Raw genomic sequence first — 17,582 nt, forward strand, 5'->3', positions numbered from 1 at the left:
GGGATAGGAAAAAATATGAAGAAATAATGACTGAAACCTTTCAAGTTTTATGAAAAACACATCCTAGAAACTTAACTCCAAGTAGGATAAAGTCACATCTAGATGCATCATAGTCAAAGTGTTAAAAAAGACAAAAAGAAAAATTTCAAAAACAGCAAGAGAAAAATGACTTATAAGAGAATCCCCAAAAGTTAACAGGTGACTTCTCAACAGAACAATGGAGGCCAGAAGCCCATCAAAGTGCTGATGAAAGAAACTTCAACCATGAATTCTATGTCAAGGAGACGATCACCATAACTATAATTGCTCCAATATTCTACTACTGACTTCTTGTAGAATACAAGGTAAGTATAGCAACTACTCATATGTTGTCTTTCCTCAGTTGTTGTAATCCCTAGATGAGAGATTTATTGTTGATTCCACTTCCTATGGGGAAAGATTTTTTTTCTCATTTGTTTTAACTGATATATAAAATTCTCACATTTCTTTTGCTTATGGTCAATTTTTCACTGTAATCATTCATAGCTGCTACAAAATTATTTCAAATGGTGGTACTATTGTAATCCTACTATTGCCTTGATGACAATTCATATTAGGTTATATCTAGCCTGATCTCAAAAACTGCGTGCAAAACTGGACTGAGCTCTGTCAAGTTTAAAAGGAGATCTTGCCTGTCTAGAAAGACATCTTAATGACCCTTTTTCTGAATTCTGCCTTGGTAATAATAAAACAGAAATTCTATCGTACTGAAGTTTTAGATGTAGACATTTCTGTTATTTTTCTGCAGTTACTAGATTCTAAAGTAGGAAAACCACAGTACACAGATCTGTCCTCCTCTATGAGAATCTATGATTTTTTAAGGATAGTTCAATCAGTCAAGAGCAGAAATAGGCATTAAACGCAAATCCAGTGTTCTGTGGAGCCTTAGCCATTTTCTTGGGTACTTGAAGGTCTCAAGTTGTCTGAAGAACTCTTGCTAAAGATATACCAAGTAGCCAAAATAATTAACATAAGTCCCACTGCTTCCAATTACCCCCACAAAAGATAATGGCAGAAAACTCTGAGAACTTTAAGATTCCATAAAACAAAACTTTTATAGCCAAAGTCAATTTAGTACTAAATTTGAAGAACCAGGCAATCCAATAAACTTTGGAAGGGTCACAAAGGATGAACTAGGAAGTCCAAGGAAAGGTTTCAGCCTTCAGCTTTTCTGTTAGTTTACTAAACGATAATTGCTGATAGTGGATAGAAAACTAAACTTTGATTTTGAGGTTTGAAAGTGTGTACTGTCTATGCTCATATGGACACTGGGAACCCAAAAGCACTCATTCAGCATTTGGTTGACACTGGTGCTTAGAAGGACTTCCTTGTAGCTCAGATGGTAAAGAATCTGCCTGCAATGCCAGAGACTCTGGTTTGATTCCTGGGTAGGGAAGATCCTCTGGAGAAAGGAATAGCAATCCCCTCCAGTTAGCCTGGAGAATCCCATGGACAGAGGAGACTTGCGGGCTACAGACCACAAAGAGTCAGGAGAAAATAAATAGGAAAAAATAAAGTGCTTAGAAAACTTTTCTTTCCATTGAACTGAAACATGTCTCTGTACACCTTTTACTTATTGGTAAAAGTAAAACTTTTTAGTATGTATTAGTAAAAACTTTTTTAAGCCATATAGAAAAAGTCTAATCCTGCTACTAATCTAATCTACTGTAGCTCTCTACATATTCGAAAACAGTTATTATGGGCTCCAGTCTCATCTTTTCTATTGGAAACATCTTTACATGTTTTGGCCATTGCTCAAACATTATGGTTTCAGATCCCTTTATTATCTTGATTATTACACCCTTTTATAATGCAGGGCTCCAAAATGACATAATGCACAATCTTTGTCCAATCAGCACATATGTTTAGACAGCCCATGAATACAGTAGATTTTGGGGTCAATGACATTCTACTTTTGACACATAGAGAGCTTACTGTTGAAAGTGATTCCCAAATCTTTTCAAATGCCTCCAAGCCAAGGCTTTATTATTCTATACTTAGGAAGTTATAATTTTGGACCTTTATACTTTTTTCACAGTAACAGTTTCTCTTCTAAAATCAGGTCTGTTATTCCAGCCTGTTGCAAACTTTTGGTCATTCATAATTCTTCCAAGTTTTATGACTTCTATATAGCTAATAAAAAATGGCAACCATGTTTTCATCAAAGTTGTCAATAAAATGTGTGTAACACAGGACAATGATGCAGCAATATGGTATACTGCCAAAGATATAACTGCCATTTGCTTTCTAGCTTGTAGAGTGTCATCTGAAGAAAGGTCATTTGGTCAGTTATAAATCCCTCCATCCATATTTCTCCAACTTGTAAACAAAGTATGAAAGACCATTTTTAGTGCTTGTTGAAGATCAGGTATACAATTTCTATCATACTTTCCTGATTTTGAAATTTACCAACATTGCCCTCCTCCTCTACTCCCATATACTTCCCTGGCCTCCTATCCCCTGCAGCCAAGATGGTGCAATATTGCCATCTACATCAACCTGACTCTCAGAGGTCACCAATTTCTATCCCAAGTACCGACAAAACATCCTTGGCAGGACTGTGACATTTGGAAGAGATTCTACATACCTGGAGTATTAAAGACCCGGAAATATATGAATATGACTTTCATAAAGTGATTTTTATAGGCATAATTTAAAATTTAAAATAATGGTCAGACTTAACTAGATAATTCAGACAAAATTTTATCAAGACAGACTGCAACAGATTTAAAACTTAACTGGCCAGCAAATTAAGAGATCAAATTCAGAAGTTCAAGCCAACAGTCTCACCAAATTTTGGCTAAACACAAGGTAGCAAGTCCATAGGATCTCTATTTTGGAGGCACCTTTAAAACTGTGGAGAAAGCAAGCATTCAAGACTGAAGAGTAACAATACCTACATGTGGTCATTTATTCCAGGACCATGGTTTAAGAGGTAGGGACAGGTCAATCACTGTTGAAAACTCCTTTGATGTTTTGTCTACAACTTTGACTGATGGTTATTGAGGTCAGAGCCATGTTTGTATGTCAGCCCAAGTAGAAGCAGTGCCAGAATTATGTGGAAAAGATAAACATTATTCTTTTTCCTTAGAGATGAGGATAGTTTCAGAAATAAATACAACTTAGCAATATTAAGGTTAGTCTCTCTAATAAATCTCTTCCGATCAGTTTTTCTAAAATATATATCAAGAGTATAATAACCTACATTATCCATGTGAAACTGTTGAATTAATTATTAAAAATTTAAAAAGTAAGAACTTTTTTTTTAAATGATCATTATACTCCAAACCTTTGTTGGTAGTTTTGATGATCTTGATTCTTCCTTGAATGCAGGCGTTGTATATGCTTTTGGGTTCTGTAAAATTTTCGTTATATTGAAGTCTATAGCTAAAACAAAGAAACAAAAAAATTTCTTAAGTTCTGTTCTTTTTTCTTCAGAAAGGAATGACACCATGTCTTTTACGTTTTTTCCAGCATTGTACATTAAACATGGAGATAGGTAAAAGTGTGAGGTTAGGATATTGTTATATAATAGCTTGCTCCAGTCAATCTAGGCTCCCTGCCAATGCGGGAGCAAGAAATGCAGGTTCAGTGCCTGGGTTGGGAAGATCCCCAGAGTTGGGAACGACAATCCACCCCAGTATTCTTGCCTGGAAAATTCCATGGACAGAGGAACCTGGTGGGCTACAGTCCATGGGGTCCCAAAGAGTCAACTGAGCATGCACGCATGCCCCAGTCAGAGGAAATGAATATTCCATCTCATTTTACTTAACAGGGACTTAGAGTTTTCAAATTTATTCACTTACACTATTTCATGCTGTCCTCATAAACCATTTTATGAGCTAAGTAAATTTCCCACAATTTACAGATGAGAAAACTCAAGTGCAGGAAACTACAACTTTTTCTAAGATTAAGTCTTGCTCTAAGTCTTACCCTACCGTTTATTGAGAGTAAGGAAGAAGTTGTGGACCTAGGTCTTTTGCTTCTGAGTTCAGAGCTCTTTCCATGACCCTCTAGTTAAGTGGAATAGGAGGTTTGGGCCTTGGCATGTTAGAGTCCACCTTTTCCATATACTGACTACACACCCAGATAAGGAAAGACTTGGTAAATTTTTTTTTTTTTTTTGGAACCAGCATAAATATGCATGAGGGCACACAGGGATTCTTATCTTAAAGGAGAACTATATCACTTAATCAGTCATGTCAATCAGCCTAAAAGCACAGGCTAGTTACTAAGAGTACCTCAATATAGAACAGAGAAAACAGGAGATCTGAGAAGTTTGTACTAGATCTTGGCACTGAAAATTATTACCAGTTACCAGGTAGACACATTAGACTACAGATTGTGAGATTGATGACAAACCTTAGAAGAATTAAAGAAGGTTACTTGGATTGATTATTTATATTATATATTAAAAGATATTTGATATTAGCTTGAAATACTGGAGGTGACTAGGCATTTGTCTCTGGCAGAGATTAAAATATTGGTTGGCAAGGAACCTGTATTTTAAGAATGAAACAAAAGTTAGGTTAAGTTGGGAGTTAGAATGGGCAAGAAAGGTAATGAACCATATAATTTCTCTACTTTAGAACTTGCTCAAAAACATACAACCCATTATGGAGAAGAATTTGACAATATCTATCAATAACACAGAAGTTTTTTCTTTGCCTCAGTAATCCCTCCTCTAAGAATATATTCTTCACAATCTCCTACACAAGTACAAAAAAACACATGTACAAGTTTAATGATTATAGCATGATTTGTAAAATTTAGAGATTATAAAAAACCTATGTATTTAATAGTCAGGTGCGGGTTGAAAAAATCATGGTACTCCTATTTTTTTGGAATACTATGAGCTGTAAAAAGACATGAGCAATATCTCTGTACAGATGTGAAAGTATCTTGAGCTTATATCATTAAGTGAAGAAAGCAAGTTGCAGAACAGTACACAGAGTATATTACTTGACTGAAAGTATACAATATGCTATGTTCAGTTTAAAAGGGATAGAACATCTATTGTACTTGCCTTCATTTGTATAAAGGAACACTGTAAAGATAAATAAGAAATGAATAAAAATATCCTTTTTGGGAGGAATAATTAAAAATAAAACATGCTCAATTTTGAATTATTCTTAAATACATACTTAGGTGATATTACTCAGCAGTGGCCACAGGATTGGGAAAGGTCAGTTTTTATTCCAATCCCAAAGAAAGTCAATGCCAAAGAATGTTCAAACTACTACACAATTGTACTCATCCCACACGCTAGCAAAAAAGTAATGCTCAAAATTCTCCAAGCCAGGCTTCAACAGTATGTGAGCCATGAACTTCCAGATGTTCAAGCTGGATTTAGAAAAGGCAGAGGAACCAGAGATCAAATGGCCAGCATTCATTGGATCACAGAGAAAGCAAGAGAGTTCCAGAAAAACATCTATTTCTGCTTTATTGACTATGCCAAAGCCTTTGACTGTGTGGATCACAATAAACTATGGAAAATTCTGAAAGATGGGACTACCAGATCACCTGACCTGCCTCTTGAGAAACCTATATGCAGGTCAGGAAGCAACAGTTAGAACTAGACATGGAACAACAGACTGGTTCCAAATAGGAAAAGGAGCACGTCAAGTCTGTATATTGTCACCGTGCCTATTTAACTTATATGCAGAGTACATCATGAGAAATGCTGGGCTGGAAGAAGCACAAGCTGGAATCAAGATTGCCGGGAGAAATATCAATAACCTGATACGCAGATGACACCACCCTTATGGCAGAAAGTGAAGAACTAAAGAGCCTCTTGATGAAAGTGAAAGAGGACAGTGAAAAAGTTGGCTTAAAACTCAACATCCAGAAAACTAAGATCATGGCATCCGGTCCCATCACTTCATGGCAAATAGATGGGGAAACAGTGGAAACAGCGACAGACTTTAATTTTGGGGGCTCCAATATCACTGCAGATGGTGACTGAAGCCATGAAATTAAAAGACACGTGCTCCTTGGAAGAAAAGTTATGACCAACCTAGACAGCATATTAAAAAGCAGAGTCATTACTTTGCCAACAGAGGTCCATCTAGTCAAGGCTATGGTTTTTCCAGTAGTCATGTATGGATGTGAGAGCTGGACTATCAAGAAAGCTGAGCACTGAAGAATTCATGCTTTTGAACTGTGGTGTTGGAGAAGACTCTTGGAAGTCCCTTGGACAGCAAGGAGATCCAACCAGTCCATCCTAAAGGAAATCAGTCCTAAATATTCATTGGAAGGACTGATATTGAAGCTGAAACTCCAATACTTTGGCCACTTGATGCGAAGAGCTGACTCATTTGAAAAGACCCTGATGGTGGAAAAGACTGGCAGGAGGAGAAGGGGATGACAGAGGATGAGATGGTTGGATGGCATCACCAACTCAATGGACATGAGTTTGAGTAAACTCTGGAAGTTGGTGATGGACAGGGAGGCCTGGGGTGCTGCAGTCCATGGGGTCACAAAGAGTTGGACACAACTGAGCGACTTAACTGAACTGAACCTATCTTCTAGTTGTTATGAACAGATAGTTTAAACAAAAGGACCTTCATGTTTATCCTATGCACAATAAATGCCAAGACCCTCTGGTGGGCTGGTCAGTGTCTAAGGATGGGTACAGAGGCAGTTCTGGGCTCTTCAGTCTTTAGGTGGGCCATCTGCTGAGTGGGGCTATGCCTCTGCCAGTTAGTTGTTTGGCCTGAGGCTTCCCAACTCTGGAGTCTGTAGGCTCTTGGGTGGGGCCAGGTCTTAGAGCTAATGAGCCAAGATATCAACTGCCAACGATGCTCCCCAATATGTCTGCACCCAGGGTCTAAATAGCCAGAGTGAGACAAAGTCTCTCCCCTTTCCTGCCTCCCCAGGAGACTCTCTAAGCCCAGCAGGGATATTGTGTTTTCCCTTTAAGAGTGACATTTTTATTTTTCCCCAGTCTGGTGGGATTCCTGCAATTAAGCCCCACTAACCTTCAACGACATGAGTTTGAGTGAACTCCGGGAGTTGGTGATGGACAGGGAGGCCTGGCGTGCTGCAATTCATGGGGTCGTAAAGAGTCGGACACAACTGAGCGACTGAACTGAACTGAACTCAACCTTCAAAGCCAAGCACTCTGGGGGATTCTCTTCTCAGTACCAGATCCCTAGACTGGGTAGCCTGATGTGGGACAACCTCTAAAATATAATTATTCTCCAGTTTGTGGTTTACCCATCCGGGAGATAGGGGATCTGATTATATGGTAAGTCTACCCTTCCTACCAGTCTCACTATAGTTCCTTCTTTATGTCTTTAGTTATAGAAGACTTTTCTGGTAGGTTCTAGTCTTTTTCACTGATGGCTGTTCGGCAGATAGTTGTGATTTTGGTGTGCTTTCTAGAGGAGGTGAGCTCAGGGTCTTTTTACTGTGCCATTGTGGCTACTTTTGACACAATACGTTTTATTTATTGGGGCAATATTTTGCATGTGTTATTCTATAAATATGTTTCTACTTTTCAGACCATGATTCTTGCTTTTATTTGTAAAATATCACAGCTAAACTGATGGTGAATGTTCCACTAGTGGCAGAGCATTTCAAGACTTTAATCTTACTCCAAAAATTGCTCTAAAAATACATACGCCATTTCTGCAGGTATTTCCCAAGACAATTCCAGTCACAGTCTGGGAGACTTTTCAAGGTACTTCCCCCTTCTACTCACCAAAAGAGTGGCTCCAACTCCCACTTAATCAGTAGTTTAAAGCACATGCATGTGAACTTAATGTGCATTCCTGAATCAGAGTAGTGTATTAGTTAAGCCTTGGAGACAGATGGACACAGATTTAAACATCAGTTCTGCCATTTGAAAACTAAGTGACTTTGGGCAAATAAAATTCTTTAAGCTTTCAGTTCCTTGAAATATAATTTTGAAATGATAATAATGATTAAATTATAGACTTGTTGACTGGATAAAAATGAGATCATATAGGCAAATCACACGTAACTGGCATCATGTAAAGGTTAAAATTGTCATTACCATCATTTTTTAAGGAGAATGAATTCAAACTTTATTACTTCATACTTAAAAGATTCATTGAGAGAAAATATTGAGGAGTGATTGAGTGTTATCTACTTTTTTAGAAAATCTGAGACATATTCTTGAGCTGAGGTAGACTGACAAAGAGATATATATTAGAACTGAATTTTCTTGGCCACTTGTAGATCCATTTTTACCAGATTATACTTTGTCTTTATATGCCCTTGGTTAACATAGTGCAATCTTATAGACTCAAATATGGCTGTGTTTACATATCAACAACATTCATTACATTACATAGAGCTTCTCTTAGGAGAGGGTATTAATCAGTTGAGGTGTTCCCAAGTATTCACCTTTTCATCCTTCCAAGGCACATGGTAGGACTAAATATCTAGTCTCTTTGAAGATAATTATGGCATTTGCAACTTGCTCTGGGCAGTGAAAAAATGAATTTGATTACAACTATATATCTAATCTCCAGTGACCCACTTTCCAGTCGATTCTAAGTTTCCTCCTGTGTAAAAGAGGTCTTTTAGACATTTTTTAGTTTGTTTAAATTATGTTCCCTATTTTAAATTATATGAATTAAGGCATGAGAAGATAAGATTAAATTAATCTATCTCCATAAAGTAGGGAAAAGCCCTACAAATGTGATTTCTTAAACCTAAACCTATTTTCCATTTATTCAATTTTTCATGCATTGCTTCAAGAAATGCTTTCTTTGCAGACTCTGTGAAAAACACCACAAATTTCAAGAGAAATTGAAAGTATAGAGTTGCTGGCCTCAGTAACCAATTGTAATCAAGTAGGTTGATAAAACATGCAGGTAATACTTGTGAAAAATTCAACATCTATTCAAAAGTTAATATAAGATAAAGAGGTGAACAGATCATATCAGAAATAAAACTTTAAGGGTGAATTAGAGATTGTTTGTGGGATGAGTTAATCAGAGAAGGCTCACTTAAAAACTGATCAGATTTGCAGGAATTCAGACATGGAGAAAGAATTCAGGCCAATGGCATATACATAGGGCTGAGGTTGGGTAACAAGGTATTTTAACAGGACTTTGAGGAGACCACCCTAGTTGCAGGAAAGTGTTACCTTAGGGACTGTTTTAAGAATAATAAGAAGAAAAAGAGCAAAGGAGATTAAGATGAAGTGGTTATGCTAGTGTAAGCAAATTTTTACTATGTGTCTGTCAGGAAATAATACATTGAACTCAAATCTTTGATGATGATTGAAATAATTGGTCCATAATTATGAGTTAATTTAAATACTATAGCTGCTTAACAAATGATGTGAGTGATGTGGTTTTACTCTTTAAGTCATAAACTTGTTAATAAGCCTGATTATGTGAAATTATCATAAATTTTATAAATGAAATAGGAAAGGACCAACCCAACCACTATGAAAATCATGAAGAAAAGAGGAGCCAAGGAATGTATAGTTACCTTTACCACAGAGGAATAAATTACAGTATTATTAGTTAAAAATCAAAACATTGAAATAATAAAATCAAAGTGGTAAAGAATTCACATTTTGGTGGTGTCAGTGTTATGTATGACTTACATGAAATACATATGCTTCATTCAAAATGTGGATGGAGAGGTCAAATGTGGCAGGCATAAAACTTTTGCAAGAGTTCATTATGTTTTCCTCTTAGTGTACATGTTAAATGAAGGGTGTGTGGTTCACCCATATAATTTCTACTTTGTTTAGAGTCATTGTGCTCTAATGGGAAAAATGCTAGCAGAAGTCCTAGTGACGCAGTGTCAGTTCCCCACCCTTTCACCAAAATCTTTCCATCAGAATAGTTACTGTAAGTTAGACTTGTGTCCTAAACAAAGAAACTAGCATTTTATTTCACCATTAAAAAAAATTCTAGGCTCTCAAACCTCTTCCATGGGTGGATTATCAACATTAACCACTAACAATACGTCTTAAAGAAAGCTCATATTGCCAGATCAAATTTGAAAAATTAATTTCTGCTTTTAATTAAACCAAGATTTCTATGTGAATGAGAAATTAATAGCTAAAATGAATGATTAGAATAAGAATTGGCTCTTTTAAGGCTGGTAATTCCAAATTCTTTGATCTGCTACAACTAAGCTCCTATCCTGACTACTGAGACTAACCAAATTCAAACTTAATGGAATCAATCATACCAAGAGAATAGACACCATCAGAAGTTTCATTTTAAGACCACAAAGCACTAATAGAATTTATGGAAGGTTTGAATTAGTTAATACCGTGGGAAGACATGTCATTCTTAATAAAATTTTCTTAGAGAGAAAGACTGAGTGCTACTACAATATGATCTAAGAACAAATTTTATTTTTAAAAATAATTGGTACCATTATATTACAGTGGAAAATCCATGGGAAAGAAGAGAATGGCACAGATAGCTAGTGTTCTTCATTGAAGGAAATAATTATGGGAATCTTTTTCAAACGCAGTTTTTGATTTTGTTATTAGGTATGGGGTTTAATAACACCACAGATGTTGGTGATGCTATACCATAGTCCATGGAGTTGCCTTTTGAGTAATAAGGTGGTAGGTAACACGGTGTTGCAACAGTTACTCTCTAATGATGTGACTTTGAACCTGTACCCTCAGCTGTAAAATAGTATCATGAACACCTGTCTCATAGTATCACTAGGGGAGTAAGTGAACATTATGTTTGTGAAATGCTTGGTAAAATTGACCTTAGACAGGAGCACAGATGGGAAAGAGCATGCATGTGCACTCAGTCATGTCTGACTCTTTGTGACCACATGGATGGTAGCACACCAGGCTCCTCTGTCCATGGAATTTTCCAGGCAAGAATACTGGAGTGGGTTGCTATTTCCTACTCTAGGGGATCTTCCCAACCAGGGATCAAACCTGTGTCTCTCATGTTTCGTGTACTGGCAGGCAGATTCGTCACCACTGCGCCACCTGGGAAGCCTGGGAAAGCAGAGGATACGGAAAATAATGTTGGTAACTGGGTGTATGTGGTGGTGGGAGTTTGTGGAAGTTCTCATTGCCTTAATTTTCCCACTGAAGTAGGAAGCAAAATTACTATCTGAGATTGAGAATAGGGGAGAGAGTGTTGGAGATATGAAAAGATAAAAGGGGGAAACAGTTGTCTTCATGAGCAGTAGAAATAAAGGACTAGAGGAGACTATGATTACCTGACAGAATTAAGGCCCATTGGAGCTGTGTACTTATGAATTAAAAATGAGACTAGTTAGCACGGTTGAATGTGTTCTCTGTGTACATTTAGCTGTACACTTTCAGATGGGGGAAAGATAGAGAATGATTTTTAATTATTTTAATTATTTTTAGTTGGAAAATTGTAAAAGGAGTTGGGGATGAATACAAAGAAGTAGCTAGAACTACTGACTACAGTAGTTAGGTAAAAAGGGAAGAAGAAGGGTTAGTAAGATCTATATATTGTTGGGAATATTTTATTTTATTTTTATTTTTGACTTAGTATGCAGAAAGTTTTTGGAAATGTTCTATCTGTACCTATACTTGAATGGACAGTCTTGAGTCATTGCATGTAGCCTCTCTCTCTCATACACATGTCATAATCACTAGTGTTTTCCTGATATATATTATTTACTAACACTTATTGTCAGATTTAACTATTATCATCTAAGAGGGGAGAATTAAAGTATTATGGATTTTATATGAAAAATTGTAAGTTCGTCCTTGAGAGTCTGAACATTTTTTCTGTTTCTAGACAATATTTTTGGTATATACATCTTCACACATTATATTAATACATTCTGTTGGATTATTTATCAGTATGTAGTCCCTCTTCCTTTTAGTGCTTTATTCCTTTAATTTGTCTGATATGAATATTACTATATCAGCTTTCTTTTGCTGAATACTTTTATCTTTTTCCTTTATTATCTTTTCTCATTGCTTCACTTTTAACCTCTAGGAGGTTTTGTTCTGAGAATTTCTTTTGTGTATGTGAGAAGGATAAACATTTTTTTTTCTTTTTTTTTTCCATTTATTTTTATTCATTGGAGGCTCATTACTTTACAATATTGTAGTGGTTTTTGCCATACATTGACATGAATCAGCCATGGGCTTACATGTGTTCCCCATCCTGATCCCCTCTCCCGCCTCCCTCTCCATCCCATCCCTCTGGGTCTTCCCAGTGCACCAGCCCTGAGCACCTGTCTCATGCATCCAACCTGGGCTGGTGATCTGTTTCACCCTTGATAGTATACTTGTTTCAATGCTGTTCTCTCTGAACATCCCACCCTCGCCTTCTCACACAGAGTCTAAAAGTCTGTTCTGTACATCTGTGTCTCTTTTTCTGTTTTGCATATAGGGTTATCGTTACCATCTTTTTAAATTCCATATATATGCATTAGTATACTGTATTGGTCTTTATCTTTCTGGCTTACTTCACTCTGTATAATGGAGAGGGTGTGGAGAAAAGGGAACCCTCTTACACTGTTGGTGGGAATGCAAACTAGTACAGCCACTATGGAAAACAGTGTGGAGATTCCTTAAAAAACTGGAAATAGAACTGCCATATGACCCAGCAATCCCACTCCTGGGCATTACACACCGAGGAAACCAGATCTGAAAGAGACACGTGTACCCCAGTGTTCATCGCAGCACTGTTTATAATAGCCAGGACATGGAAGCAACCTAGATGCCCATCAGCAGACAAATGGATAAGAAAGCTGTGGTACATATACACCATGGAATTTTACTCAGCCATTAAAAAGAATTCATCTGAATCAGTTCTAATGAGATGGATGAAACTGGAGCCCATTATACAGAGTAAAGCAAACATTCTTTTAAAATAACCTACTTGAGGTTTTTACTCTGAAGCCAGATGTAGTAGGTCTTATAGACCAATGTTTCCACTTAAATAATTAGAAAAAGTAGGGTAAATGACAAAAATGTCATTTTAAAGGACACTGGAAACAATGGTAGAACAAGTGGAAATTCTAGAGAGGGAAGAATCCTTCCTTTGTGAGCTGACAGTCTCCAGTTATTTTCACCCCTTGAAAGCATTTACTAATTTGGGGTACTACTGAGAATCAGGTCTGGTGTACGCAGTACTCTATTAGAGAAGAGATGAACCATCAGAGCTTTAACAATCACGTAGGCTAGTATAAAATCAAGACAACTCCCAGGTACACCACAGCTAATTTTTACCATGGGATATTTACAGAGTTCTTCTGTGGTATGGAAGGCCGGGACAGGGCTGGGTTAGAAGCTTCTCAAAGGGTGGACAAAGTCTCTTCCAGCTGTTAGACAGTGGCTAGGAGACAACATTTCACAAATAGCTGGTTGGTCTTCCCCTTAGGACAATATGTCAGATTTTGAAGAAGGTGTGTTATTGGAGGTTAAAGAGTTAAGCTCAAAACATTCAAAGCATAGAATTAACTCTCTCTCCCTATTTCATGGGTGGGGATATAGAGACTTGCTAGGTTCTTGATTAAAAACCCACAAAGACCATGCCCAAAGAACAGGGAAGACCTAGAGTTTGGCAAATCTTATCAAAGCTGTAATCCAACTGTGGTCCAGTTCAGTCACTGATTAAGGCATGGTGTTTAGTTCCTCATGCTAACTGGAAAAAGCAAGAGGCATCTCTGGTGGAAAATAATACTGTCTAAATGTCTATAGTTACTTTATACCCAATGCTTAATGTATAAAAAAAGAGTGTAAGACAAGCAAAGTGCATGATAGATAGAGATACATAGATGATCCATAAATTGGAGTTTAGAGACACAGGGCTTTAAAATGATATTATAAAGATGCTCAAGAAATTAAAAGAAAAGGTGAACACAATAGGTGAAAATTACACCAATATCAGGATCTATAAAATTGAATAAAGGATCCATTCTGGATCTAAAATTACATACAGATGTACTTATAGGTAAGTACATACCAATAAGTACAATGACTGAAATTAAAAATTCATTGAATGTATTTAACAGAAGACAAGATTAATGAACTTGAAGGAAGTCCAAAGAAAATATCTAAACTGAACACACACACATAAATACAGAATGGAGAAAACAAAACCTTATAAGATACATGGGGTGTGGGAGTCCTGAAGGAGAGGACAGCAAGATTGGTATAGAGCGGCATTTAAAAAGATAACGATGGAGAATTTCCCTAAACTGATGAAGAAGGTCAACTCACAGATTTTTAAAGATTTAGAAAACTCCAAAGATAAAGTACAAATATGAAGAAAACCATACTTAAGCATGTTATACTCAGTCTGCTGAACATTAGAGATGAAGGGAAAAAATATTAAAAACAACCAGAGAAAAAAGATACATTTCCTTCAAAGTAGCAATGATAAGATTTTATAACAGAAACAATGGAAACTAAATAAAAATTTTAAATGACAAAACAAAAATAAAACTTAATACCAACATAGAAATATGTGATCTGCAAAAGTGTGTTAAATGTGAAACTGAAACAGACATTTCAGACATGATAGGACAGAGCATCCAGTGTGCTTGAATTTTCTCATATTATTCTTGTATGTGTCAAGTCTCAACACCAATACTTACTGGGAGAAACTGACAAGTTACTTAACCTATTAGGGTCTTCCTTTTTTGGTCAGGAAGCAACAGTTAGAACTGGACATGGAACAACACTGGTTCCAAACAGGAAAAGGAGTAAGTCAAGGCTGTATATTATCACCCTGCTTATTTAACTTACATGCAGAGTACATCATGAGAAATGCTGGGCTGGAAGAAGCACAAGCTGAAATCAAGATTGCCGGGAGAAATATCAAAAACCTCAGATATGCAGATGACACCACCCTTATGGCAGAAAGTGAAGATGAACTAAAAAGTCTCTTGATGACAGTAAAAGAGGACAGTGGAAAAGCTGGCTTAAAGCTCAACTTTTAGAAAAGTAAGATCATGGCATCCGGTCCCATCACTTCATGGGAACTAGATGGGGACACATTGGAAGCAGTGTCAGACTTTATTTTTTGGGGCTCCAAAATCACTGCAGATGGTGATTGCAGCCAAGAAATTAAAAGACACTCCTTGGAAGGAAAGTTATGACCAACCTAGATAGCACATTAAAAAGCAGAGACATTACTTTGCCAACAAAGGTCCATCTGGTCAAGGCTATGGTTTTTCCAGTGGTCGTGTATGGATGTGAGAGTTGTACTGTGAAGCAACTTGAGTGCCGAAAAATTCATGCTTTTGAACTGTGGTGTTGGAGAAGACTCTTGAGAGTCCCTTGGACTGCAAGGAGATCCAACCAGTCCATCCTAAAGGAAATCAGTCTTGGGTGTTCATTGGAAGGACGGATGCTGAAGCTGAAACTCCAATACTTTGGCCACCTCATGCAAAGAGTTGACTCATTGGAAAAGATCCTGATGCTGGGAGGGATTGGGAGCAGGAGGAGAAGGGAATGACAGAGGATGAGATGGCTGGATGGCATCACCAACTTGATGGGCATGAGTTTGAGTAAACTCCGGGAGTTCGTGATGGACAGGAAGGCCTGGCCTGCTGCGATTCATGGGGTCGCAAAGAGTTGGACACGACTGAGCGACTGAACTGAACTTGTCAAATAGGGATAACCATTCTATCAATCTTAAAGCAAACTAAGAAACATTAGCATGATAATAGTAAACTCTATTTCCACAGAGTTAGTCAATATTATGATAACTAGGTTTATAGTCTATTTACTGTTTCGCCCTTATTTTCACATGCTGCTCTTGGTGTTGTCCAACAAGTACACTGAGTGGTTATTCTTGAGTCCGAGACATGCTGTACCTATTTCATTAGCTATTTGGTAATCAAATTACACTGATTCATATATGCCTACAATTAGTTAATTGGATCTTTAAAAAGTGTTTTACCTTGTAGTCATATCTCTTCCAAATTTTATTTTTATTGCTGGACTTTTGAATCCATATTCCCAACCAGTGGGAGTTTTAGTGTCTGCAGTACTACTGAAGGATAAGACTCAGGATATTATCTATAGTCCTTGAGGTGGAACTAAAAGTCCTTGACTTTGTTTTATGGCTAAACTACTATTATTTTGTCTTGTTTGATTGCTTTCCTTTGTTTCTGTATTTTCTCACTTCTCTGATTAAATTTGCTCTGTGAAACTCAGGAAAAAACTCTATGCCTTTCCAACATTTTGCCACACTTGCTTTCTCTTAATTTATTTGGTTAAATCACTCTTAAAATAAGTTGCAGACCCTGCCAGCATTTTAAAAATGAGACAAATAAAAAGTATTTATATAGCTATGATTCTTATCATTTATGCTTATGCATAACTTAGCACAGAAGCAGACGGTGAACCAAGGATTCCAGTGTAAGCAGATCATTGGGAGAAACAAGGAACACGGATTACAGAAGGAAGTGAAACAGGAAACATAAAATAGCCAATTAAAGATACAGTATCAAGCCAGTTACCACAGTGGGTGACTAGATTATAATCCCCTAGGGAATCTCAAAAATGACAGAATGATCTCTGTTCATTTCCAAGGCAAACCATTCAATATCACAGTAAACCAAGTCTATGCCCCAACCAGTAATGCTTAAGAAGCTGAAGCTGAATGGTTCTGTGAAGACCTACAAGACCTTATAGAACTAACACCCAAAAAAGATGTCCTTTTCATTACAGGGGACTGGAATGCAAAAGCAGGAAGTCAAGAAAGACTTGGAGTAACAGGCAAATTTGGCCTTGGAGTACAGAATGAAGCAGGGCAAAGGCTAGAGTTTTGTCAAGAGAACGTACTGGTCATAGCAAACACCTTCTTCCAGCAACACAAGAGAAGACTCTACACATGGACATCACCAGATATTCATTTCGGTCAACACTGAAATCAGATTGATTGTATTCTTTGCAGCCAAAGATGGAGAAGCTCTATACAGTCAGCAAAAACAAGACCGGGATCTGAGGCTCAGATCATGAACTCCTTATTGCCAAATTCAGACTTAAATTGAAGAGAGTAGGGAAAACCACTAGACCTTTCAGATATGACCTAAATCAAATCTCTTAAGATTATACAGTGGAAGTGACAAATAGATTCAAGGGGTTAGATCTGATAGAGTGCCTGAAGAACTATGGATGGAGATTTACGACACTGTACAAGAGGCAGTGATCAAGACCATCCTCAAGAAAAAGAAACGCAAAAAGGCAAAATGGTTGTCTGAGGAGACCTTACAAATAGCTGAGAAAAGAAGAGAAGCTAAAGGCAAAGGAAATAGAAAGATATATCCATTTGAATGCAGAGTTACAAAGAATAGCAAGGAGAGATAAGAAAGCCTTCCTCAGTGATCAATGCAAAGAAATAGAGGAAAACAATAGAATGGGAAAGACGAGATCTCTTCAAGAAAATTAGAGATACCAGGGAACATTTCATGCCAAGATGGGCATAATAAAGGACAAAAATGATATGGACCTAATAGAAACAGAAGATATTAAGAAGAGGTGGCAAGAATACACAGAACTATACAAAAAAGATCTTCATGACCCAGATAACCATGATGATGTGATCACTCACCTAGAGTCAGACATC

General features: G+C 37.1%; 1 protein-coding gene across 1 annotated transcript in view; it reads right to left on the reverse strand.

Annotated features, from left to right (window-relative positions):
• The window catches only part of FAM227B (family with sequence similarity 227 member B), a 221,168-nt gene that overhangs the window by 35,978 nt on the left and 167,608 nt on the right, over nucleotides 1-17,582 (reverse strand). Inside the window, exon 11 of the mRNA XM_043920925.1 lies at nucleotides 3,329-3,426. Within this exon, the coding sequence (XP_043776860.1) occupies nucleotides 3,329-3,426 (98 nt within the window). The remainder of the gene's footprint in view (nucleotides 1-3,328; nucleotides 3,427-17,582) is intronic.

This window comes from Cervus elaphus, chromosome 12, assembly GCF_910594005.1.
Source record: "Cervus elaphus chromosome 12, mCerEla1.1, whole genome shotgun sequence".
NCBI classification, from domain to species: Eukaryota; Metazoa; Chordata; class Mammalia; order Artiodactyla; family Cervidae; genus Cervus; species Cervus elaphus.